At 44.4% G+C, this 27,603-nt stretch overlaps 1 protein-coding gene across 1 annotated transcript; it reads left to right on the top strand.

The window, feature by feature from the left end:
- Nucleotides 1-14: 14 nt before the first annotated feature.
- On the top strand, nt 15-26,206 carry CHRNA3 (cholinergic receptor nicotinic alpha 3 subunit; the record flags this gene model as incomplete). The annotated part of the gene is made up of 6 exons (XM_081228548.1): nt 15-371; nt 2,048-2,187; nt 2,301-2,345; nt 3,485-3,594; nt 18,175-19,186; nt 26,078-26,206. The coding sequence occupies exons 1-6, from the start codon at nt 275-277 to the stop codon at nt 26,204-26,206; spliced, it is 1,533 nt and encodes a 510-aa protein (XP_081084674.1). The 5' UTR covers nt 15-274.
- Between the last annotated feature and the right edge of the window lie 1,397 nt (nt 26,207-27,603).

A 27,603-nucleotide genomic window follows, 5' to 3' on the forward strand; every position in this document is an offset into this window, starting at 1 on the left:
TCCCTGTTCTCGGACGCGAGCGCACCTCTCTCCCCCGCAGAGGCTCGGAAACCCCACGGCGGCGGGCGGGGCTGCGCCCGGGATTGGGGGTGGGGCTGGAGCTGCCGGGGCTCCGCGCGCCGCGCCCTGGTCCCGCTCCGAGTGGGCGGGCAGCGCCTGGAGTCTCTGCCACTGTCCCGCCGGCTCCCGACCGTCCGGCTCTGCTCCGTCTGCCCTCCGCCCCACGCCGCCCGCCCGGTCCGCGCGGAACCTCTGGCCAGAGGGCAGACCAGTCATGGGCGCCCAGCCGCGCGGAGTCCGCGTCGCGAAGCTCTTGCCTCCCTGGGCGCCGCCGCCGCTGCTGCTGTTTCTGCTGCTGCTGCTGCTGCCAGGTACGGGCGCGGGGCGAGGGGGACTGGAGGGACGGGCGCCCCGCCCGAGCGGGGTCCGAAGGGGATGCGGCCCCGAGCGCAGCGCGAGGAGGTGGGGAGAAGGGCGCCGTGGCTGGGGACCCGAAACTCGCGTGGACTGGCTCCGGCCCGGCGGCGAGTTAGGTGGGGGATGCGTGTTTCCCCCTCGGCTGCCCCATCCTTGAAAGTGATTTGTGCGCTCCCGGGAGGCGCGAGGAGGGCCCGCACTGGGGCCCTTCCTTTCACAGCCCAGCGTTACAGATTCGAGTCTCGGCCCTGCCCATCGTCCTGCTTGGCGCACTGGGTGCTGAACTGACGCGCCCAGGCCGCGGGTTCCACTGTCTGCATCCCGTCCACCTCCTCGTTTTACGAATAGATGCGGAAGCTGAGGCCAGAGAGGGCTCAAGATTTGATCAAGGCCACCTGGGGCAGAGGGGAGTCGTTAAGGGGCGCCAGCCTCTCCTCCTTGTCCTCGCCTCTCCGCACTCCTGGCACCTCCCCGCCTTCACCTTCTGCCCGGTCTCTAAGAGGAGGCTGTTAGGGAGAAGCCGGCCCTGACAGAAAGGTTTTTGAGTGTCCTGGGAGGGGTGGTAGATACCAGGGGACGAGGGATTTGGCCGGGCTGCAGGCGGTCCCTGCAGCTGGGTGGGGAAGTCTGTTGGGAGACCACGTTGTGACCGTGCACTCAGAGCGCTGTTCCTGCCCCTCCGGTGCTGAGGCCCCCACTACTCAGAGCGCGGAACACTCCCCACCGAGCTCCTGAATGTGGCCCCTTCTTTATTTGGGGGGGGGAGCAGTCAAAATCCCTGGAGAAGTTGGGTTGGACTTAAAGGATTCCCCTCATCCCTTCCCCAGATTTTTCCCAGATCCGTGAGAAACAACAGACAGCTGACTCAAGATGCCTGGAGTGTGGCTTATAAACAGAGGGTCCCCAAGGGTTTCAGAGAGGGAAGGGTCTTTGATCAGGATGTGAAGACAACATCAGCAGGAACCGTGGGTCGCAGTCTTGAGATCATGGGAGCCACGTAGGCACCCGCTTCTAAGATGTTTGGTGGCCAAACCCCTACAGGGTCCTGGGTGGGAAGGAGGAAAGCCCCAGTCCTAGGTTGTAGTCTCCCTTGGGCCCTGGGGTACTCCTGCCCTGGGAGTGGACTGGTCGTCTCTCCATTGTGGCTGTATGCAGGCAGATTGCATTTGGATCCCACTGCTGCCATGCAGTAACAAAGATGGTGAGGACGGTTCATGAGCTCTTACCATATGCCTGCATGGAGCTAAGCACTTCACTCATAACAACCCTAAGAGGTGGATACATTTATAATCTTTCACAGATGAAGGAAATGAGGTTTAGAGAGGTTAAGCCACTTGCCTAAGCTCACACAGCTCACAAGTAGTCTGTCAGGATTTGCACCAGATCTATCCAAATTCAGAGCCCAGGCTTGTAATCGTTATGCTTCTCAACGAATGTGTGTGACCTGATGGAATCCCTTCTCTCTTGGGCCTCAGTTTCCTAGTCTTTAACTTCAAGGAGTAGGACTAGTCTGAAAGTCTGGAGTTCCAGAGAGTACCCTCAGCAGATGGAGAGGAAGCTGTAGGTGGATGGTGTCCCTGGTGAGGGGAAAAGTGACTTCCCCAGCATCTGACAGGGCTACTTCCCTCAGTGTCCAGAGCCTCCGACGCCGAGCATCGTCTGTTTGAGCGGCTGTTCGAAGATTACAATGAGATCATCAGGCCAGTGGCCAATGTGTCTGATCCAGTCATCATCCAGTTTGAAGTGTCCATGTCTCAGCTGGTGAAGGTGGTGAGTGCCAGAGCCACAAGCTGTGGCCGTGGGGTATGGAGCTTCTGGAATAGCCTTTCCCAGAACTAGCCTTGTTTTTGTAATTCACCATCTACTTTAATCTCTCTTTCTAGGATGAAGTAAACCAGATCATGGAGACCAACCTGTGGCTCAAGCAAGTAAGTGACCAGACCCTGGGTACTGCTGCCCCCTGGTGGTGACTACTTTATTTGCTGTCTGTGAACCAAGGGCCAAAACCCCTACTTCACTCCTGTGGACCCAGATTGAGGTCCACTGACTGGCTGGTCTGTCTCTACCTGGGCTTGGGGTCATATACACTGCTCTACACCCCTGTGGAAGGACTGCAGGGCCCAGCCCCTCAAGTCACAGACGATAGACTGCGTCCTGGAAAGAGAGACCTCCATGCTCAGACAAAATGGGGCTGACCCGGGCCTGGAGCCCTGGCCCCGACTCTAGTGTGGCGCCTGAGGCACCTCTTCCCCTTCCTCTTGCTAAAAACTCATCCTTAAGTCAGAATCATATGCCGTTGTTGTTGTTGGGAGGGTGGGAGCCGGGGTTCTGGATTTTCCTGTTCAGACTGGGACCAAAGAAATGGGCTTCCACATGTTCTCCCCAGGGAGGCTTTGTGCAGACATGGACAGATAACTCACTGGCCTAAGGGTGATCCTTACACCAGCTCAGGCTTCCTTCCTAGGAGGCTGGCAAGCCAGATGGGCACGGTGCCCACTCAGCACCCTATGGTACACGTTCCCTCCAGCCACAGCCTCACCTCTCTCCCCTCAGGTGCTCAGGACTCACATCTCCCAGCCTCTGCACCCAAACACTTCCTGGGCCCTGGTGGGATCATGGCTCCTTCCTCAGACCCTTCAGAGGCTAACCCTGCTCAACCTGGAGGTGGAAGAGGGTTCTGTGTGTCCTTAGCGCCATTACTGGGGCTTGATGGCATGTCCAAGCCATTTCAGGAATGTAAACAGCAGGAGCTTAAGGCAGGGACCTGGACCTGGCACTGGAAATGACTGGAGAAAGCCCTAGTGGTCCTGACTGATTGATGGGGGCTGGGCTTGCCCCACTCATGGGGGCAGATAGGAGGCAGCTAGGAGGCAGCCTGCACACTCAGCCCAGTGCTGTCTCCCCACTAGCACCCACATGAGGAATGGGCCAGTGTGGTCTGCGTTGCAGAGGCGGTTCTGACGTGCAGCCGAGGTGGGGAGGTCACCAAGATGAGTGGTGTCAAAAGAAGTAAAACCATGCTTGTCCTTCCACTGCCCCCCTCTCCCTCCTTGCCTTCTCCCCCCAGATCTGGAATGACTACAAGCTGAAGTGGGACCCCTCCGACTACAATGGAGCGGAGTTCATGCGTGTCCCTGCACAGAAGATCTGGAAGCCAGACATTGTGCTGTATAACAAGTAAGGTGCTGGGTGGCCCCCACCTCTCAGGGCTGTCAGCCTGGACCTGGGTCCTTGGCCTGCTGTGCTTTACAGCCTGGTCTTCCTGGGACCTTTTCCAAGAGAGCTCCATTCATTTGGTTCATTCCACAGGTATTTATTGACCTATACTATATGCCAGGTCCTAGAGACACTGTGGCACAAGATAGATACCCTCCCCCTTGCCTCTAGGAGTTTATCAGACACACCAGGGAAGACAGGAATGAGTTACAGTATCCAAATATGCAATTACAGACTGGAGGAAGGGCAAGGAAGGAAATACATGGGGGTGGGCTTCTGTCACCAAGGCAGAACCTGACCTTCCCTGTAAGTCAGGCTGCAGCTGCGCCCCATGGTTAGACCACAGGAAAGCTTCATTCTTTTTTTTTTAATGGATGAGCACAACAAAAGCAACAATGATTGCAACTACCAAACACAAAACACACTCATATTATGTCATAATATTGACATTCAGTCCAGTAATCCTCCACTGTAACAGCTCCTTTACTTTGCAGTGAAAATTGATTTGTATATTTTTTGCCTCTGAGTCCTTGTGGGATTTTTTTAAATTCAAACAGAAAGTCACAAAAATTATAATCATCCTCATCAGTTCACTCAGTCCCATGTAATTAATTTTTTTTCATCTTGATCTTTTGTTAGCACTTTTATGAATTCATCAGTTTTCCATTAGAGTTCTGAAAATGCTTATTCATTCAGTTCAGCAGTACAGTCAGTTACCAGAAACCTGTACTTGTCAGAGTCTTTTCCATGAATTCCTTGAAGATGAAACCCTTTTATAGGAACATTTTGCGAAAGCATCAGAGTACACCCAGAACTCTCTGTAAATGACAAAAGACTTAAAAATGACCACGGTTAAAGATTTGATGAAAGTTCATAATAATACAATTGACAAGGAAATTTAGTTATTTCTGAGATATACATTTTAAAGTAATATCTAGAATATGACTTATAACATTATACCAGCACATATAAGATTTTTAGAAATTTCATGTAATGTTTGAAACATTTATATTAACATATTTCCATACAAATAACCCAAAGAAAGTTTAGTATTAGTTGTTTTTTTGGTTTGTTTTTCTGTACTGCAGGTTCTTATCAGTCATCAGTTTTATACACATCAGTGTATACATGTCAATCCCAATCACCCAATTCAGCACACCACCATCCCCAACCCACTGAGCTTTTCCCCCCTTGGTGTCCATACATTTGTTCTCTACATCTGTGTTTCAACTTCTGCCCTGCAAACCGGTTCATCTGTACCATTTTTCTAGGTTCCACATACATGCGTTAATATACTATATTTGTTTTACTCTTTCTGACTTACTTCACTCTGTATGACAGTCTCTAGATCCATCCACGGCTCAACACATGACTCAATTTCATTCCTTTTTATGGCTGAATAATATTCCATTGTATATATGTACCACATCTTCTTTATCCATTCGTCTGTTGATGGGCATTTAGGCTGCTTCCATGACCTGGCTATTGTAAATAGTGCTGCAATGAACATTGGGGTGCATGTGTCTTTTTGAATTATGGTTTTCTCTGGGTATATGCCCAGTAGTGGGATTGCAGGATCATATAGTAATTCTATTTTTAGTTTTTTAAGGAATCTCCATACTGTTCTCCATAGGGGCTGTATCAAATTACATTCCCACCAACAGTGCAAGAGGGTTCCCTTTTCTCCACACCCTCTCCAGCATTTGTTGTTTGTAGATTTTTTGATGATGCCCATTCTAACTGCTGTGAGGTGCTACCCCATTGTAGTTTTGATTTGCATTTCTCTAACAATTAGTGATGTTGAGCAGCTTTTCATGTGCTTCTTGGCCATCTGTATGTCTTCTTTGGAGAAATGTCTATTTAGGTCTTCTGCCCATTTTTGGATTGGGTCGTTTGTTTCTTTAATATTGAGCTGCATGAGCTGTTTATATATTTTGAAGATTAATCCCTTGTCCATTGTCGTTTGCGAATATATTCTCCCATTCTGAGGGTTGTCTTTTCGTCTTATGGTTTCCTTTGCTGTGAAAAGCTTTGAAGTTTCATTAGGTCCCATTTGTTTATTTTTGTCTTTATTTCCATTACTCTAGGAGGTGGATCAAAAAAGATCTTGCTGTCATTTATGTCAAAAAGTGTTCTTCCGGGGCTTCCCTGGTGGCCCAGTGGTTGAGCGTCCGCCTGCCGATTTAGGGGGCGCGGGTTCGTGCTCCGGTCCGGGAGGATCCCGCGTGCCGCGGAGCGGCTGGGCCCGTGAGCCATGGCCGCTGGGCCTGCGCGTCTGGAGCCTGTGCTCCGCAGCAGGAGAGGCCGCAGCAGTGAGAGGCCCGCGTACCGCAAAAAAAAAAGAAAAAGTGTTCTTCCTATGTTTTCATCTAAGTCTTACATTTAGGTCTCGAATCCATTTTGAGTTTATTTTTGTGTATGGTGTTAGGGAGTGTTCTAATTTCATTCTTTTACATGTAGCTGTCCAGTTTTCCCAGCACCACTTATTGAAGAGACTGTCTTTTCTCCACTGTATATCCTTGCCTCCTTTCTCATAGATTAGTTGACCATAGGTGCGTGGGTTTATCTCTGGGCTTTCTATTTTGTTCCATTGATCTATGTTTCTTTTTTTGTGCCAGTACCATATTGTCTTGATTACTGTAGCTTTGTTGTATAGTCGGAAGTCAGGGAGTCTGATTTCTCCAGCTCCGTTTTTTTCCCTCAAGACTCCCTTGGCTATTCGGGTCTTTTGTGTCTCTGTACAAATTTTAAGATGATTTGTTCTAGTTCTGTAAAAAACGCCATTGGTAATTTGATAGGGATTGCATTGAATCTGTAGATTGCTTTGGGTAGTATAGTCATTTTCACAATATTGATTCTTCCAATCCAAGAACATGGTATATCTCTCCTTCTGTTGGTATCATCTTTAATTTTTTTCATCAGTGTCTTATAGTTTTCTGCATACAGGTCTTTTGTCTCCCTAGGTAGGTTTATTCCTAGGTATTTTATTCTTTTTGTTGCAGTGGTAAACGGGAGTGTTTCCATAATTTCTCTTTCAGATTTTTCATCATTAGTGTATAGGAATGCAAGAGATTTCTGTGCATTAATTTTGTATCCCACAGCTTTACCAAATTCATTGATTAGCTCTAGTAGTTTTCTGATGGCAGTTTTAGGATTCTCTATATATAGTATCATGTCATCTGCAAACAGTGACAGTTTTACTTCTTCTTCTCCAATTTGTATTCCTTTTATTTCTTTTTCTTCTCTGATTGCCATGGCTAGGACTTCCAAAACTATATTGAATAATAGTGATGAGAGTGGACATCCTTGTCTTGTTCCTGATCTTAGAGGAAATGCTTTCAGTTTTTCACCATTGAGAATGATGTTTGCTGTGGGTTTGTCATATATGGCCTTTATTATGTTGAGGTAGGTTCCCTCTGTGCCCACTTTCAGGAGAGTTTTTATCATAAATTGGTGTTGAATTTTGTCAGAAGTTTTTTCTGCATCTATGGAGATGATCATATGGTTTTTATTCTTCAATTTGTTAATATGGTGTATCACATTAATTGATTTGCATATATTGAAGAATCCTTGCATCCCTGGGATAAATCCCACTTGATCATGGTGTATGATCCTTTTAATGTGTTGTTGGATTCTGTTTGCTAGTATTTTGTTGAGGATTTTTGCATCTATATTCATCAGTGATATTGGTCGGTAATTTTCTTTTTTGGTAGTATCTTTGTCTGGTTTTGGTATCAGGGTGATGGTGGCCTCAGAGAATGAGTTTGGGAGTGTTCCTTCCTCTGCAATTTTTTGGAAGAGTTTGAGAAGGATAGGTGTTAGCTCTTCTCTAAATGTTTGGTAGAATTCCCCTGTGAAGCCATCTGGTCCTGGACTTTTGTTTGTTGAAAGATTTTTAATCACAGTTTCAATTTCATTACTTGTGATTGGTCTGTTCATAGTTTCTGTTTCTTCCTGGTTCAGTCTTGGAAGGTTATACCTTTCTAAGAATTTGTCCATTTCTTCCAGGTTGTCCACTTTACTGGCATAGAGTTGCTTGTAGTAGTCTCTTAGGATGCTTTGTATTTCTGCCATGTCTGTTGTAACTTCTCCTTTTTCGTTTCTAATTTTATTGATTTGAGTCCTCTCCCTCTTTTCTTGTTGAGTCTGGCTAATGGTTTATCAATTTTGTTTATCTTCTCAAAGAACCAGCTTTTAGTTTTATTGTTCATTGCTATTGTTTTCTTTGTTTCTATTTCATTTGTTTCTGCTCTGATCTTTATGATTTCTTTCCTTCTGCTAAATTTGGGTTTTGTTTATTCTTCTTTCTCTAGTTCCTTTAGGTGTAAGGTTAGATTGTTTACTTGAGATTTTCCTTGTTTCTTGAGGTAGGCTTGTATAGCTATAAAATTCCCTCTTAGAACTGCTTTTGCTGCATCTCATAGGTTTTGGATCATCGTGTTTTCATTGTCATTTGTCTCTAGGTATTTTTTGATTTCCTCTTTGATTTCTTCAGTGATCTCTTGGTTATTTAGTAATGTATTGTCTAGCCTCCATATGTTTGTGTTTTTTACGTTTTTTCCCTGTAATTCATTTCTAATCTCATAGCATTGTGGTCAGAAAAGATGCTTGATATGATTTCAATTTTCTTAAATTTACTGAGGCTTGATTTGTGACCCAAGATGTGATCTAACCTGGAGAATGTTGTGTGTGCACTTGAGAAGAAAGTGTAATCTGCTGTTTTTGGATGAAATGTCCTGTAAATATCAATTAAATCTATCTGGTCTGTGTCATTTAAAGCTTCTGTTTCCTTGTTTATTTTCATTTTGGATGATCTGTCCATTGGTGTAAGTGAGGTGTTAAAGTCCCCCACTATTATTGTGTTACTGTCGATTTCCTCTTTTATAGCTGTTAGCAGTTGCCTTATGTATTGAGGTGCTCCTATGTTGGGTGCATATATTTTTATAATTGTTATATCTTCTTCTTGGATTGATCCCTTGATCATTATGTAGTGTCCTTCCTTGTCTCTTGTAACATTCTTTATTTTAAAGTCTATTTTATCTGATATGAGTATAGCTACTCCAGCTTTCTTTTGATTTCCATTTGCATGGAATATCTTTTTCCATCCCCTCACTTTCAGTCTGTATGTGTCCCTAGGTCTGAAGTGGGTCTCTTGTAGACAGCATATAGATGGGTGTTGTTTTTGTATCCATTCAGCAAGCCTGTGTCTTTTGGTTGGAGCATTTAATCCATTCATTTTAAGGTAATTATCGATATGTATGTTCCTATGACCATTTTCTTAATTGTTTTGGGTTTGTTTTTGTAGGTCCTTTTCTTCTCTTGTGTTTCCCACTTATAGAAGTTCCTTTAGCATTTGTTGTAGAGCTGGTTTGGTGGTGCTGCATTCTCTTAGCTTTTGCTTGTCTGTAAAGCTTTTGATTTCTCCAAGAAATCTGAATGAGATCCTTGCCAGGTAGAGTAATCTTGGTTGTAGGTTCTTCCCTTTCATCACTTTAAGTATATCATGCCACTCCCTTCTGGCTTGTAGAGTTTCTGCTGAGAAATCAGCTGTTAACCTTATGGGAGTTCCCTTGTATGTTATTTTTCATTTTTCTCTTGCTGCTTTCAATAATTTTTCTTTGTGTTTAATTTTTGCCAATTTGATTACTATGTGTCTCGGCGTGTTTCTCCTTGGGTTTATCCTGTATGGGACTCACTGTGCTTCCTGGACTTGGGTCGCTATTTCCTTTCCCATGTTAGGGAAGTTTTCGACTATAATCTCTTCAAATATTTTCTCGGGTTCTTTCTCTCTCTCTTCTCCTTCTGGGACCCCTATAATGTGAACGTTGCGTTTATGTTGTCCCAGAGATCTCTTAGGCTGTCTTCATTTCTTTTCATTCTTTTTTCTTCATTCTGTTCTGCAGCAGTGAATTCCACCATTCTTCCAGTTCACTTATCCGTTCTTCTGCCTCAGTTATTCTGCTATTGATTCCTTCTAGTGTAGTTTTCATTTCAGTTATTGTATTGTTCATCTCTGTTTGTTCTTTTTTTTTTTTTGCAGTACGTGGGCCTCTCACTGCTGTGGCCTCTCCCGCTGCGGAGCACAGGCTCCGCACATGCAGGCTCAGCGGCCATGGTTCACGGGCTCAGCCGCTCCGCGGCATATGGGATCTTCCAGACCGGGGCACGAACCCGTGTCCCCTGCATTGGCAGGCGGACTCCCAACCACTGCGCCACCAGGGAAGCCCTCTGTTTGTTCTTTAATTCTTCTAGGTCTTTATTAAACATTTCTTGCATCTTCTCAATCTTTGCCTCTGTTGTTTTTCTGAGGTCCTGGATCATCTTCACTATCATTATTCTGAATTCTTTTTCTGGAAGGTTGCCTATCTCCACTTCATTTAGTTGTTTTTCTGGGGTTTAATCTTGTTCCTTCATCTGGTACATAGCCCTCTGCCTTTTCATCTTGTCTGTCTTTCTGTGAATGTGGTTTTTGTTCCACAGGTTGCAGGATTGTAATTCTTCTTGCTTCTGCTCTCTGTCCTCTGGTGGATGAGGCTATCTAAGAGGCTTGATGGGAGGGACTGGTGCTGGGTAGAGCTGACTGGTGCTCTGGTGGGCAGAGCTCAGTTAAACTTTAATCCGCTTGACTGTTGATGGGTGGGGCTGGGTTTCCTCCCTGTTGGTTGTTTGGCCTGAGGCAACCCAACACTGGAGCCTACCTGGGCTCTTTGGTGGGGCTAATGACAGACTCTGGGAGGGCTCATGGCAAGGAGTACTTCCCAGAACTTCTGCTGTCAGTGTCATTGTCCTCACGGTGAGCCACAGCGCCCGCCCCCCCCGCCGGCCCCGCCTCTGCAGGAGACCCTCCAACACTAGCAGGTTGGTCTGGTTCCGTCTCCCCTGGGGTCACTAATCCTTACCCTGGGTCCCGATGCGCACACTACTTTGTGTGTGCCCTCCAGGAGTGGAGTCTCTGTTTCCCCTAGTCCTGTCGAAGTCCTGCAATCAATTCCCACTAGGCTTCAAGGTCTGATTCTCTAGGAATTCCTCCTCCCATTGCCGGACCCCCAGGTTCGGAATCCTGATGTGGAGCTCAGAATCTTCACTCCAGTGGCTGGACTTCTGCAGTATAAGTGTTCCCCAATCTGTGAGTCACCCACCCAGCAGTTATGGGACTTGATTTTACTGTGATTGCGCCCCTCCTACCATTTCACTGTGGCTTCTCCTTTGTCTTTGGATGTGGGCTATCTTTTTTGGTGAGTTCCAGTGTCTTCCTGTCAATGACTGTCCAGCAGCTAGTTGTGATTCTGGTGTTCTCACAAGAGGGAGTGAGAGCACGTCCTTCTACTCCGCCATCTTGGTTTCTCTCCAAGCTTCATTCTTTTACTCACCCGACGAATGCTCCCTCCCTGCTGCACACGTGCATCTGCCCACCAGCCACAGGAAGCTGCACCTTTTTCCCTCTTTCAAAGGTTCTTCCTCTGCCTGTCTGAATCTGCCCGTTGTGGCACCTCCAAAACCTGCCTCTCTTTCCTAAGCCCATACAAACCTGACACCTTCCACATTTAACCTCTGTTATTAGACAAACATAATTTTAATTGATATTTTACAGTGTGTATTAGTTTGTTCTCCAGGTATTGACAGACTTCAATTTTGTAACCATGCTTTATCTCTGGAGTTCTAATGTCTTAAAAAACCACTGAGCATTTTTCAACAAAACACTTCGTATAGAATTAGTCTAATCAGATTTTAAAGCATTCTATTTTTAGGTTTGTATGCCATATTAGTACAAATCAATATGTTTTACTGTTCGTATTGGGACTAGAGAAGCTACGTTTTTGGCTGAATCCCACTTTCTAGTCATGGGTTAAAAGAGAAGTGTTCTTTAACCACTCCAAAGATTGTCCGTGTTTTTATTTTTTTTAACATCTTTATTGGAGTATAATTGCTTTACAATGGTGTGTGCTTTATAACAAAGTGAATCAGCTATACATATACATATACATATATCCCCATATCTCTTCCCTCTTGCGTCTCCCTCCCTCCCTGTGCCACCCCTCTAGGTGGTCACAAAGCACTGAGCTGATCTCCCTGTGCTATGTGGCTGCTTCCCACTAGCTATCAGTTTTACATTTGGTAGTGTATATATGTCCATGCCACTCTCTCATTCTGTCCCAGCTTACCCCTCCCCCTCCCCATGTCCTCAAGTCCATTCTCTAGTAGGTCTGCGTCTTTATTCCCGTCCTGCCCCTAGGTTCTTCATAACCTTTTTTTTCAGATTCCATATATATGTGTTAGCATACGGTATTTGTTTTTCTCTTTCTGACTGACTTCAGTCTGTACGACAGATTCTAGGTCCATCCACCTCACTACAAATAACTCAATTTCATTTCTTTTTATGGCTGAGTAATATTCCATTGTATATATGTGCCACATCTTCTTTATCCATTCATCTGTCGCTGGACACTTAGGTTGCTTCCATGTCCTGGCTATTGTAAATAGAGCTGCAATGAACATTGGGGTACATGACTCTTTTTGAATTATGGTTTAAGCTACAGTAATCAAGACAGTATGGTACTGGCACAAAAACAGAAATATAGATCAATGGAACAGGATAGAAAGCCCAGAGATAAACCCACACACATATGGTCACCTTATCTTTGATAAAGGAGGCAAGAATATACAATGGAGAAAAGACAGCCTCTTCAACAAGTGGTGCTGGGAAAACTGGACAGCTACATGTAAAAGAATGAAATTAGAACACTCCCTAACACCATTCACAAAAATAAACTCAAAATGGATTAAAGACCTAAATGGAAGGCCAGAAACTATAAAACTCTTAGAGGTCCGTGTTTTGTTTACTGCTTTCCCAAGAAAAGACAGCATTCATAAATATGTTTCTTTCATGCAACTTGTAAATTGGTCCTTAAAGAACTGGGACAGGAGATAAATTAACTGGTTTGCGGAGTGTGAGCCATCCTAGCAATCTCCTGGTCCAAAGGCTCTTAAGGAGCTGAGCAGGGTGGTAAGAATTTTTGCTAAGTTAGAATTAAGAAAGTGGGCACAGATCTTAATCTTATGATTTGAATTTCATAGCTGTTTTCTTGCTGGCAATCTTGGGTGAACAGCTGGGGTGCTTTAGGGATGTGTGCTTTTAACAATACTGAGAGACATAGTGAAAAGCTTCAATCGGATATGGAGAGGAGCAAATATCATAAGGAATTTCCTTGGAATCTGAAGCTGAAAATAAGATTTAAGGAATATCCTTCAACTCCTCTCTCCTAACTAAGACTTCAGTTTCTCTAAACCTCTGGTGAGAGTTTTTCTTTTTTTCTTTTTCTTTCTTTTTTTTTTTTTTTGCAGTACACGGGCCTCCCACTGTTGTGGCCTCTCCCGTTGTGGAGCACAGGCTCCGGATGCGCAGGCTCAGTGGCCATGGCTCACAGGCCTAGCTGCTCCACGGCATGTAGTATCTTCCCGGACCGGGGCACGAACCCATGTCCCCTGCATCAGCAGGCAGTCTCTCAACCACTGCGCCACCAGGGAAGCCCAGTTTCTTTTCATTTCAACACACTAGAAACACTTTTTACCTTCTTGTGCCAGTTTCTCCTGCCATGGTTTTGTTCTTTGAAGTTCGTTCTCTAGTAGAATCCCCAGAAAGTGTTCGTGGACACACAATATACCCTAAGTTCTTACAAGTTCATAACTCATTGTAGCCTTTTTAGGTAATACTTTTAGGTCATCTTGCTGATATAAAATCCTTGGCTCATATTTTCCTTCCATGAAAATCTTTAAAATGCTGACTCATGTTCTGGTATGAAGTGTTGCTGTCAAAAACGATTGCCAGTCTAATTTTCTTTTTTTCTTGTAAAATCTGGTGACTTTGGGGAGAGAAAAGGGACTCTTAATAAGTGTGCCAGGACCACAGATGTAAACCAGGACTGTCCTGGATGAATTGGGATGCATAGTCAGCTTGTTTACAAGGGGGTTGTTCTTCTTGGGTAACCCAAAGATATTTTATCCTTTATCTTTAAAATCTAGTTGTTTTACTCTGTACCATATACATAATAAGCCTTCTTTTATTCCAGTAAACTTTTTGTGAATTAGAGTTTTTAAGATCTGTTCTATTGCTTTATCTCTCCAGGAACTCCATTTTCACATATATTTGAACTGCTTTACCTATATTCTCTCCATATTATTTTCTCTCAAATTCTTTTTCTTTGTCTCTTTTTGATTTAAAAGAATTTTTTTTCTCCTTTCTGTTTTTTATTTTCATCACAATACTTTCCATGGTATCTGCTTGTTGTTACATTTTAGTTTTTATTTCTAAAATGATTTTTTAAATTTCTTTCTTCCCATTCTTTCCTAAGTTCTGTCAGTTCTTTATTCATCCTCCTGTTGCTTACCCAAATTCTTAACTTTTCTATTTCTAATTTATGCTGCTCTTTCAAAGTTTCTAAAGATCATTCTTTCTATTAGCTTAATTTGTAATGTCGGATTATCAGTTTCATCATCTGCTCTGAGGTTATATATATATTTTTTATTAGTTTCTGCTTTATAACAAAGTGAATCAGTCATACATATACATCTGTTCCCACATCCCTTCCCTCATGCGTCTCCCTCCCTCCCACCCTCCCCATCCCACCCCTCCAGGGGGTCACAAAGCACCGAGCTGATCTCCCTGTGCTCTGCGGCTGCTTCCCACTATCTATCTACCTTAGTAGTGTATATATGTAGTGTATATATATATATATATACATATATATATATATACATATATATATATATATATACACATATATATATACATATATATATACATATATATATATATATATATATATATATAGTAGTGTATATATGTCCATGCCGCTCTTTCACTTTGTCACAGCTTACCCTTCCCCCTCCCCATGTCCTCAAGTCCATTCTCAAGTAGGTCTGTGTCTTTATTCCCGTTTTACCCCTAGGTTCTTCATGACATTTTTTCTTTAATTCCATATATATGTGTTAGCATACGGTATTTGTCTTTCTCTTTCTGACTTACTTCACTCTGTATGACAGACTCTAGGTCTATCCACCTCATTACAAATAGCTCAGTTTCATTTCTTTTTATGGCTGAGTAATATTCCATTGTATATATGTGCCACATCTTCTTTATGCATTCATCCGATGATGGACACTTAGGTTGTTTCCAGCTCCGGGCTATTGTGAATAGAGCTGCAATGAACATTTTGGTACATGTCTCTTTTTGAATTATGGTTTTCTCTGAGGTTATATATTTGCGGTGTGCACTTGTCTGCTTGTATGTTATTGTTATTCAATTACTTTTCATATTTTTCTTACAATATGTTAATATGAGGTTCAGTCTAATCGTTTTCTGTTGCTCTTGTTTAAATAGATGACCTTTGCTGTACTTTTAGGACAGGTTCCCAGAGGGGATGGGAGTGGGTAAGGGTGGGTCTCTTGTGTCACCTGCTTGGGAGTTCCCTCCTCAAGTGGTTCCCTTGAAGCATATAAATACTCCGTGTAGCCACCTCCACAGTCTGAGAGCTGCCACTTCTAGACACCTGCTTCTCTACTTTCTCAACCATCTTCTTTTTCTTACCCTCAGTTTCCCACGCTGTTCAATTTGAAGCCTACCCTATGCAGCTTTTTTCTGGGTGGGTCTCTGTCCTTCTAGAAGGCAGTTGGGGTGGGAGGTATTTCTGAGATCGAGCCCAGCCCAGCCTCCTCTGCAGACCCTGGTGGCTCCCCATCTTTTTGTCCTCTCCCACAAATTGGAACCTATGGCGCCGTCTCTGTTTCACCGTTCCCCTTGCTGAGGATGCAGTGCAGAGCGGGGTCCTCTTTTTTGAGGGGCAGATACCTCTTGGTGATTTCTGTCTGGGGCTCTGGGGACAGGAGAACTCCCCTTCCTCTTCCCTCAGCCACCTCCACAGCAGCTAACCCCACCCGAATCCCACGCAGTTCGCGCTGGTGGTGGTGGTTCGACCCCACTCTCTCACACCTGAGGTTCTTGGAGTTCCACGTAACCTAACTTTGTTGACCACGTGGGCAGTGGGATTTTTCTTTTGCTATCTTGTTGCCTTGTTTTTCTGAGGAAATTTGGAAAGGTTAAAGAAACGGATGCCATCGTGGTCTTTCTCATACCACTCACCACCCTCGCCCCACTTCAGCTCTTACTCTTTCCTTCTATTAAAGTGATAGCTCAACTAATCATTTGCACCCACCCTGCCTTTCCTTTTTTTAATCAACTCACATGGTTCAGCAACACACTGGCTGAGTGAGACCTTTCCCCCTCAGCTGACCCTTGCTGCCAGCCATCTCTTGGGCAGGCAGGGGGGTGAGAGCTTCATTTATTTTTTTGGTCATCCGTTCAGTCAGCTAGTACTTACCGAGCGCCGTCTCTGTGGCTGGGGCTCTGCCAGACCCTGGTACCCAGCGAGGTCTTCATCTTCGGTCTCCTGGTGGCAGAGCTAGGCCGCTGACACTGTCAGCAAGCAGGCCTCCTGGTCTGGGCAGACACAGCTGCGGGCATCTGTAGGCAGCCGCCACAGTGACCAGGATCCCTGGAAAATAGCAGACATGTGCACCAGCAACTAAGGTAAGCTGATCTCCAGTGTTTGGCCTTTTGGACACACAGACTTGAGGACTCAAGTTCCGACTGGTCAGGGCTCTGCCACAAACTCTCTGTGGGACCCTGAGCAAGCGAGTCCTGCTCTCTGACCTTCAGTTTCCTCGTCAGTAAAATGAGGGGATCAGACTAAAGCAGGGATCATTCAGCTTTTCTGTGAAGGGCCAGGTAGTTAAGTATTTTAGGCTTTGTGGGCCTTAGAGTCTCTGTCGCAGCTACTCAGTCCTGCCCTTGTAGCTTAAAAGTAGCTGCAGACAATAGACCACAAATGGGTATGGCTGTGTGCTCCAATAAAAATTTATGTACAGAAATAGGGGGCAGGCCAGTGGGCCATACTTTGCCCTGGACTAGTCCCTGGGCTCTGAAGGTCCATTTTGTTGATCCAGGATGCCCTAAGGAAAGTTGTTCTGGAGGCCTCTGCCTTCCCAGGGGTCCTCTCAGCCCTCTGCATAGTGTAGGCCAGCCTCCCAGGACTCCTTGGTGCCCAACATGGTCAAGTCCACTTGGGGCTGTGCAGGTCCCCACCCCCTCCCCACTTCTCATACCCCTGCTTTCCTCCTGGAGCTGTGAATCATCTTCTTGTGGGGAATTGAGGGCCCAGTAGGATAAAGTGGGGCTAAGAACATATAAACACAGCAGGGCACCTTTGGGACAACCCAGCCGGCTGGAGTGAAGGCGGGTAGTGGATTTGACATCAAGTCTTCACGTGTATCGACTGTCCTGCTCGACAGACGCACGTGAGGGTGGGAGAGCCAGAGACCAACAAGGAGACAGGCCCTGGACACACCCCCTCCTGTCTTCACACAGTGCTATCCAGTAACAACCAGACAGGATATCCCTAAATGTTCAAGTTTGTCTTTTTTTTTTTTTTCCAGCTCTTCAGGCAAATGGGTATAGTGGTTGCTCCCTTTAGAAGGACGTACATGCCTTCAAATGCAGAACTCTAAGAAATCAACAGGGCTGACCCACGGAAATGTCAAGAGCTTTCACTGGGCAAGGCCACTGTCATGAGGACTGGCTGGCTTCATGCTCAGATGCGAGACTGGACAGGGTGTTGAGCTGGTCGTCAGCAAATCTTCCGCTGCACAAACCAGCTGATAAATGCCAACAAGCCAATTCTAGGAAGAATGTATGTCTCTGCATAGAAAGGGTGCACATAGCTAAACAGAAGGGAGAAGGAACATGGGGAGAAAATGGGGAAGGATAGGGACACAGAAGGCAAAGGAACCTGTCATGCTGGGTTTGAAAGACAAGGAATCAGAAAACATGATTATTCATTCTAAAACACTACAGGGAGGAATGGGGAATTTGGTAAACGGTAGAACCAGGGTCCAGAGATAGGGCCTGGTAATAGACCCATCTAACAGGCTCAGTTTAATGGCAGTGGGCTTCTACGGTGGTCTCTGCAGCCCCTTCCAGGTCCACGGTCTGGTTTGACATCTGTGTGTGTACACACATTGGGCTCCCAATGCAGACAGAATGAGGAGGCATTACCAGGGCCAAACCGTAGGGACAGCGAGTGGCAAATATCCCCAAAGGTCACCTAAACACCGGCCTCCTGATGACCACTTTCATTAATTCCTTTTATTTCTTCAATTAAAGGAGAAAAAAAATCTCTGGCATTTGGGAGTGTCTCCATAAATATCAAGTTGGGAGTTGTATGGTGTGGAATGAACCCATGACATGCCCCAGGGCGGGGGGCTGATGAGTGTGTCAGATTGTTGGGGATTGGGGGGTCCTGGGCCTCAGTATCCCCACTGGTAAATGGGATGGTGAACTGCGAGACCTTTTACAGCACTTGGAGCTCTCATATTCTGCAGTTTTACAAATCATCACTTGCCATTTACCTGCTGGCGGCGGGAGAAGCTGGACAAGATGACCACGTGGTAATGACCTGTGTGCCGCACACCTCCTCTTTGTCTCCGCAGTGCTGTTGGGGATTTCCAGGTGGACGACAAGACCAAAGCTTTGCTCAAGTACACAGGGGAAGTGACTTGGATCCCCCCGGCCATCTTTAAGAGCTCGTGCAAAATCGATGTGACCTACTTCCCATTCGATTACCAGAACTGCACCATGAAGTTTGGTTCCTGGTCCTATGACAAGGCAAAAATCGACCTGGTCCTGATCGGCTCCTCCATGAACCTCAGGGACTACTGGGAGAGTGGCGAGTGGGCCATCATCAAAGCCCCCGGCTACAAACATGACATCAAGTACAACTGCTGCGAGGAGATCTACACGGACATCACATACTCGCTGTACATCCGGCGCCTGCCCCTGTTCTACACCATCAACCTCATCATCCCCTGCCTGCTCATCTCCTTCCTGACTGTGCTTGTCTTCTACCTGCCCTCTGACTGCGGCGAGAAGGTGACCCTCTGCATCTCGGTCCTCCTCTCCTTGACTGTGTTTCTCCTGGTGATCACTGAGACCATCCCGTCCACCTCTCTGGTGATTCCCCTGATCGGCGAGTACCTCCTGTTCACCATGATTTTTGTAACCTTGTCCATCGTCATCACCGTCTTCGTGCTCAACGTGCACTACAGGACCCCCACCACGCACACGATGCCCATGTGGGTGAAGACCATATTCCTGAACTTTCTTCCCAGGGTCATGTTTATGACCAGGCCGGCAAGCAGCGAGGGTAACACTCAGAGGCCAAGACCCTTCAATAGTGCTGAGCTCTCAAACCTGAATTGCTTCAGCCACATAGAGTCCAAGAGCTGCAAAGAAGGCTACCCCTGCCAGGACGGGCTATGTGGCCACTGCCACCACCGCAGGGTCAAAATCCTGAATTTCAGTGCCAATCTCACGAGAAGCTCCAGTTCTGAATCTGTCAATGCCGTGCTGTCCCTCTCTGCTCTGTCACCGGAAATCAAAGAAGCTATCCAAAGTGTCAAGTATATTGCTGAAAATATGAAAGCACAAAATGAAGCCAAAGAGGTAAGGATATGTCTGTTATTACATTGGTCATTCATTCATTCAACAAACATTTTATTGGTTCCTTGTGGGCAAGGCTTAGGGTGGGGTTAAGGAATGAGACTGGCATCAGTGGCTTGTGTTCAGACCAGCTCCTCATTTACCAGTTATTTATCCTTGGATACACCGCCTCACCTCTGTGAGTCTGTCTTTTCATCTGTAAAATGGGATGATAAAGGTTGTGAGTATGTGGTGCCCTGCATTTAGCTGCTGGGCTGCTAGCAGTTTGGGCCACTGGAACACCTGATGCTGAGTGAGTGGATTAGGATCTAGGCTGGAAGAGGGCATGAGGTCAGATGATCTCCAATTAGTATTGATCAGCTGAGCTGACATTTTAAACTTTACTAATTGTGTCTCCCTACTCCCCTTTAAGAGTAATTTACATAAAGTACACACCTCTTAAGTCTACATCTCAGTGAATTTTTACATTATGTGTACACCCACGTAACCATGATCTAGGTAAAGATACAGAACATTTCCAGTGCCCCACACAGTTCCCTTGTGCCCCTCCCCAGTCAGTAACCCCCTCCCTCCCTCCTCAGTAACCACTGATCCCGACCTCTTTTATGTTAATTAATTTTACCTATTCTTGAACTTCATATAAGTGGAATTGCATAGTATAAACTTTCATATCAGACTTCTTTCATTCAGCAAAGTGTACAAAGATGTCTGAGGTTTATCCTTTTGGTTTGTTATTGGTGTGTAAGATTCTACAGTATGACAACACCGCCTTCTGTTTATTCATTCTACAGTTGTTGGACATTTGGTTATTTCCAGTTTGGGATGATATGAATAAAGCTGCTATAAATTTATACATACCATTTGGTGAATATATACACTCGTTTCTCCTGGCTACATTCCTAGGGTGGAATTGCTGGATCATTGGAGAGGTGTATTTTTCACTTAAGTAGACACTGTCAGGTTTCCAAAGGGTTTGAGCCAATTGACACGCCCCCTGGCAATGTTTGAGAGTCCCAGCTGCTGCCTTTCCTCGCCAAATGGGGGTTAAGTGGCCTTTCTTGTCCCTGTGGACTAATGATTAGGGCTCCTTTTCATATGCTTATTGGCCATTTGGATATCTTCTTTTGTGAAATATCTATTCACACTCTTGCCCATCTTTTTTTAATTGGGTGAACTTCTATTTCCTTCAAAAATCTTATGCTAGAACTAGTGATAGGTATTAGTAATGGGGAAGCTTTACACTTAGGTGTTTGGCTGCTCCCACGCTGTTTACCCCCAAAGTTACAGAATCATGTTCAATAATTTTTTAAAAAGCTCTGCTTTAAAATTAACTGGTTCTGCTTTAAGTTGATTATTAGCAAAGAGCTAATTACCAGATAATTTCAGCTCCTGATGCACTGTAGGTAATTAATGCTGGTAGGGAATGTCTGGAGCCTCTTTTATTCAGCTGTGAATGGCATATTAAAGTGGATGAGGGCTTCCCTGGTGGCGCAGTGGTTGAGAGTCCGCCTGCCGATGCAGGGGATGCAGGTTCGTGCCCCGATCCGGGAGGATCCCACATGCCGTGGAGTGGCTGGGCCCATGAGCCATGGCCACTGGGCCTGTGCATCCGGAGCCTGTGCTCCGCAATGGGAGAGGCCACAGCAGTGAGAGGCCCGTGTACTGCAAAAAAAAAAAAAAAAAAAGTAGATGAGACAGGAGGGAGATAGCAACAGTGGCAGCCGTGTCCTCACCCCACCCATCTGAGCCACTCTGAGCCCGTCTTGTGACTGTAACAATGCAAAACCTCCCACTGATACCAGAATTTAGCCAAAAAGTCAGGCCTTCCTTTAAATTCAGTTGAAGCGGTTGGTTTTTTTTTTTTTTCAAGTCTTTATTGAATTTGTTACAACATTGCTTCTGTTTTATGTTTTGGTTTTTTGGCCCTATGGCACGTGGGATCTTAGCTCCGGGACCAGGGATCGAACCCACACCCCCTGCATTGGAAGGCGAAGTCTTAACCACTGGACCACCAGGAAGTCCCTGAAGCAGTTGTTGGACATTAAGTACATGATTAGAGAATCTCACTTGTCTAACACTAATCACTTTTGCAGATATTCTCTACCCTTTCTTTATCCACTTTTAAAATAATCACTTCTTTTGAGAGATAATTTACTAAAGATTGAGATCTAAGTACCCATCGTCTTTGTCTGGCTATTAGAAACTATCTTTATTCCAAAAATTATTTACTAGGAACCATACAAGGTGTTAAGAGTTTCACGAGGGTTTTAGTTAGCGTTAGAGTTTCCACAAGATGTGTGATGGAGGCAGACAGTAAAAAAAAAAAAAAAAAAAAAAAGGTTACTGAAAGGGAAGTCACAGCTGAAATGCCAGGAAGGTAAATTAGTGAAATAGCCTGAATGTGGCCAGCTAGAGGCACATGGTTCATCTCAAGGGGCAGCCACTGCTCACTTCTGGTCATCTGTTACCACAGGTGAATGTGGTCCCATTGTTTTTCCAGAGAAAGCAGAAATCTGGACCACCGTCCAGTGGATTGCAACCTGTTTATGAAAGGGTGGCAAGTGTTAGAATAAAGATGCCTACTCAGTGCTCTGAGGAGAGTCAGGCTGTCTGTAGGATGCCTTCTTTCTCTCTTACTGTGTGACGGACATGCTGCTGTTTACATAGAGCTTTTTAGAGGTATTTTAATTTCCTAATTCTCTGGCTCCAACTTGGTTGGTTTTAACTGTCCTGGGCTCCTAGGAACTTGGAATGAACAGGCTTAGTTCTCCCAGAGCTATCTCCTGAGGGTGCTGAGAGCCTGTGAATGACTGTCCCTGGACACACCAGATCCCAAAGGGACAGGAGTGTCATCGTGTCACCTGCCTTGGCTATTCTCTTTTCAAGTTGTTTGTGTTGGTCACCCCTACTTGCTTACACTTGTGAGGTGTTTAATACTCTAAGTTCAGAGTTAGGGCTAGGATTGGGTTACAAGTAAGAAAACTAGTTAGGGAGCTTGTGGTCTCATGTTAATACTCTCCGTTTTACAGATTTGACGGCTGATCATTTGAAGTTGGTTCCACTGTATGAGTTGTTCTTGAGGTCTTGGAGGTGTGCATAGATCAGAGACATGATCTTCTGAGCTAATAACCCTGATACAAGTTGTTTTGTTTGGTTCAGATACAGAGATATATCTATATATATATATGTATGTATATCTGTTAGTTCATTCATTCCAACTAGAGTCAGACTTCTGATCAATGATTTATTTACGTGTTGTAATTACTGTTTTCTAGGGTTAAATTTTGGCCATCTTATTTCATGTTTTCCATTTATTTATTTTTTTTGCCTCAGTTCTTGCTGTTTACTAGAAAGTTTGAATATGTTTTGCTGGTTGAAAGTCATGTGCTTTATTTTTATTCTTCTACTAGCTCTTCCTAACTGATTTAAACCCATGCACAAGTTCCGTTTCCATATCAATCGGTCTCTTACATTTTTAAGTATCTGTGTTTTGCCCCCCACCCCACTGTCCTTCCCCTCTGATCTTCCTCACTGCTTTGGTTACCTAGGTGTTACTAGAGCTTTAGTTTTGGTTTTTCATGAATATATGTTTTGGTTTTTGACCTTCCTTTTTTTTTTTAGTCTATAGTCACCCCTCACATCTATCTTATGGTGTCCTCCTGGATTTATTTCTTTGTGTTGGCATGCCTTCTCAAGAGTGTTTATGGGTAAACCTTTTGGGGCCTGTAGGCTTTAAAATGTATTGTGGGGCTTCCCTGGTGGCGCAGTGGTTAAGAATCTGCCTGACAATGCAGGAGACACGGGTTCGAGCCCTCATCCAGGAAGATCCCACATGCTGCGGAGCAACTAAGCCCGTGCGCCACAACTACTGAGCCTGCGCTCTAGAGCCCACGAGCCACAACTACTGAGCCCACGCGCTTAGAGCCCGTGCTCCACAACAAGAGAAGCCACTGCAATGAGAAGCCCACACACCACAATGAAGAGTAGACCCCACTCACCGCAACTAGGGAAAGCCCGCACGCAGCAACAAAGATCCAACACAGCCAAAAATAAATAATATTTTTTTTAAAACTGTATTGTGCCCTCACTTTTAAGTGTGAGTTTAGCTGGATACGAAATTCTAGGGTTGAAGTTCTTTTCCTTAAATACTTAAATAACACTCCATGGCCTTTTTGCCTCAGTGTCGTTTCTGAAAAAGTTTTAAGTTAATCTGAATGTTGTTCCTTTGCAAGTAATCTATTCTATCTAGAAGCTATTAGAATTTTCTGTTTGTAGAGAAATCGAATGACACCAAACACAACGTGTTGGTGTGGGTCTCTCCTAGTCTGTTTGGCATTCCTGTGAGCCATTTAATTCCAAGGTTTTTCATCTCGCTTTAACTCTGGGGAAGTCAACGTTATTTCTGTAAAGATCTCCTGTTCACCCCTCTTTTCTCTTTCCCTGAACTGTTGTTGTACAGATGGGATACCTCTGCTCCTAGCTTCTCCATCTCCTAGCTTTTCTTTTACATCGCTGCCCCAGGTGAGGTCCTTACTCTCCTCCCTGTTTCTTTCCGGGCCTGTATTTACCCTTGCCAGTCATCCCAGCTCTTGAGTTCTTTATTGCGACTTGTCTGTTGTTCACACTTGTATTTCCACTTGATTCTTCTATAACACTGCTTGTTCCTAACTTCGTGTTTCCAATATTCTCTCCTATCCAGTGACTATCTGGATAGTCTCAAAAGACTGTCTTGTTTAGTTTACATCCTTAACCTATCTGTTCCATGAATTTTCTTTCAAATACCTAAGTTTGTGTATTGGGGGCCTGTAAACTCACCTTTTCTGGGGGTGTCAGCCATCCTTACTGAACTGTGTTTGGGGAGCCCAAACCCAGGCTTCCCAAGGCAGAGGACCCACATGGCCACAAACTGGGCTAGACGCCTTCAGGGGCGTTTCCTCCCCTCCAGCTGACCTTGTCGGTGAGGATCTCCTCCATGTCCCTTTCACTCAACTGCAGTTGTTCATCTTTGATGTGGGGAGCGAGGAGGGAAGCCTCAGGCCCCACCAGTCAGTGGGCACTTCTCTGCTCTGCTGTTCCCCTCAGCCAGGCCCTACTTTGCTGACAAGTGGCCCTGCCTGCATCTCTGGGCTGGGAATGGCAGGCTGGAAAGAGGCACAGGGTTGGGGGAGAGAAGAGCACAACCAAGCCTTCCCCAGTCCTTCCCTCCACCGAGACCCTCCTCTTCCAACCGCATGCTCACGCTCAGCAGGCCACACCTGCCCAGGTTTCTGACCGTCCTTAAGGCACAGTCTCCTCTTGTTTCTGGGACATCTCCAGGGTTGGGCTGGGAGACAGAGCCAGGGGCTTGGGCTAGTTCACCATTCTGCCTAACACTCATCTACCTGTTCATGCATCATTAGTGCCAACGTTTCCAGAGAATGACCAGTATCATTGTGCCTTAAAGACTCAGAGTTAGACATAAAATTTTCACCCGGCTCTATTAGCAGCACTGTTTGTATTCATGTGTAAAACCCAAGTCCCCTCTTTCTTCACCAGGCTAAACCATGTGAAGTGCTCTCAGAGGGAGATTTATACTTGGTTAATGGTCATTTTTAAAATCAGCATTAATATCAGTAGGTATTAGTCATTAAGGACCCTGTACCAGGCACATATCTCATTTAATACTCATAACAACTCTCTGAAGTAGGTACTGTTCTTATCCCCCATTGACCAAGAAGGAAAGTGAGGCTGAGAGAGGTCCCATAATTTACCCAGATTCTCATGCCTCTCTCTCCCAGGAGCAGAGCTGGGATCATAACAAGTCTTGGTTTTCCCACCCCCCTGCCTCCTAGGCCCTAAGAGGTTTAGCCAGTAGGGGGTGGGCAGGAATCACAGGGTCTATTGTATATTGGAATCTTTTACACCCAAAGTCTTAGGAATTCAAGTAAAGTAACCGGTGGCAAATAGGGCATTATAGCTCTAATCCACTGACTTCTCAGTGTCACTGGAGGGACGCTTTCACTCAAGCTCATAATGGTGAAATAAAATCCTTGTCTCCCAGCCCCATTTCAGTGCACTTAATTAAATTACTAAATCACATGCTGCCTCTTCATTATGTGATTTCTTCAAAATCAGTTGATTCATGGGTTCTCTTTTTCTCAGTCCAATTACGGTTTCCTTTCTGAGTTGTCTAGTATAATTAATGTGCAGTTCTCCTTCCTATTTCAAGCCTAAATTGAAGCTGTCTTCTATACAATTAGTCTTGCTCTTTCTTCCATCCTTCACTTTATGGTCAGCATCTATTTCTGATTTTGAACCTGTTCTATAACTGTACAGAATTCCATGATACTTTGGCCTTCTAATTGAAGATGATATTTGGCTAGTTGGGCATTGTGGAGAGGGGGCGGTGGGAGAGGAAGAGTGATGATGGGCTTGCCCTGATGTGCTTATTTCATTTTTGAAACAGACGTTAAAAGGAAATTAGTATCTAAAACTGGATAAGAGCTAGTACTTTGAATTATGTTGGATTGTATTAGCTATTCTAACAAAGGCCCAGAATCCTCCTGCAGAGGTGTAAATCAAGTAACTGGTTTTAACTAACTTTATAAATTGGAATTCAATTTGGGGGGAAAAAAAGGGTTACGTAGATGTTAAGAAATTTCTGATTTCAAACAGATTTAATATGACAGATATTTTATTCCTATTTCTCTAGTGCATAAAGAGAAACTTGAGAATGGTAGATTTCCTCAGACTACATCAATTAGAAAAAAAAGGTTTCTTGCATATTGGCAAGCAGAATGGCTTCTTCTACTGAAACACATTTATTAGATATTCAATATTGAAAATGTGTTCACCTTGCCTTTTCCTTCCCGCTTTATTTTTTCCTCTTTCATGATTTTTGGTTTTGTCTTTCAGATTCAAGACGACTGGAAGTATGTTGCCATGGTGATTGATCGTATATTTCTGTGGGTTTTCATTCTGGTGTGCATTTTAGGGACAGCAGGATTGTTTCTGCAACCTTTGATGGCCAGAGATGATGCATAAGCACTAAACTGTGTGTTACTTATGAGGTTATTACTTATGTGTATTGGGGGAGAGGGGGCTCACTGTTTTTTTAATTTTATATTTTGTTGTGGTAAAATTCACTTAGCATAAAATTTATCATCTTAACCATGTTTAAGTTCACAGTTCAGTGGTATTAAATATATTCACATTGTTGTGTAACCATCACCACCATCCATCCCCATAACTCTTCATCTTGTAAAACTATAGATCAGTTAAACAATAATTCCCCATTCTCCCCTCCCACCAGCAACCATCATTACACTTTGTCTTTATGACTTTGACTACTGTAAGTACCTCATATAAGTGGAATCATACAGTATTTGTCTTTTTGTGACTGGCCTATTTCACTTCACAGAATGTCCCTAAGGTTCATCCATGTTGTAGCATATTGCAGAATTTCCTTACTTTTTAAGGCTGAATAATAGTTTTAAGTATATACATTTTGCTTATCCATTTATCTGTTGATGGACACTTGGGTTGCTCCCATGTTTTAGCTGTTGTGGATAATGCTGCTATGAACATGGGTGTACTCTCTCCGACACCTTGCTTTCAGTTCCTTTGGGGATTTACCCAGAAGGGGAATTGCTCGATCATATGGCAATTCTATTTTTAATTTTTTGAGGAACTGCCATACTGTTTTCCACCACAACTATACCATTTTATATTGCCACCAACAATGCACAAGGGTGGATTCTCCCCAGTTTCTCCACATCTTCATCATACTTGTTTTGTTTTTTTGATAATAGCAAACCTATTGGTTGTGAGTCAGTATCTCATTGTAGTTTTGATTTCATTTCTCTAATGATTAGTGATTTTGAGCATTTTTTCACGTGCTTATTGGCCATTTGTGTATCTTCTTTGGAGAAATGTCTATTCAAGATCTTTGTCCATTTTTGAATTGCGCTTTTTATTAAGTTTTAGGAGGTCGCTATGTAGTCTAGATATTAATCCTTTATCAGATATATGATTTGCAAATATTTTCTCCCATTCTGTAGGCTGCCTTTTTACTGTCAATAGTGTCTTTTGATGCACAAAATTTAATTTTAATGAAGTCCAATCTGTCTTTTTCTTTCATTACCTGTGCTTTTTGTGTCATATCCAAGGAATCATTGCCAAATCCAATGTCATAAAGCATTTGTCCTGTTTTCTTCTAAGAGTTTTATTGTTTTAGGTCTGACACTTAAGCTTTTTCTTAATAGAGCTTCCTATCATCACTTCCTATCATCAAGCTACTGGCTTTGCTTTTGACATTTCAAGGTTTACTTATTATCCAGTTGTCTTGACTTTTGTTAAAAAAAAAGATTCATGCAAGAAAAATGTCAAGAGAATTATGGCTAAATGAATATTGAACCAGCCTTTTGGGTAAGGTAATGTCA

Source organism: Mesoplodon bidens (assembly GCF_964165515.1).
Source record: "Mesoplodon bidens genome assembly, chromosome: 3".
In the NCBI taxonomy this organism is placed as follows: domain Eukaryota; kingdom Metazoa; phylum Chordata; class Mammalia; order Artiodactyla; family Ziphiidae; genus Mesoplodon; species Mesoplodon bidens.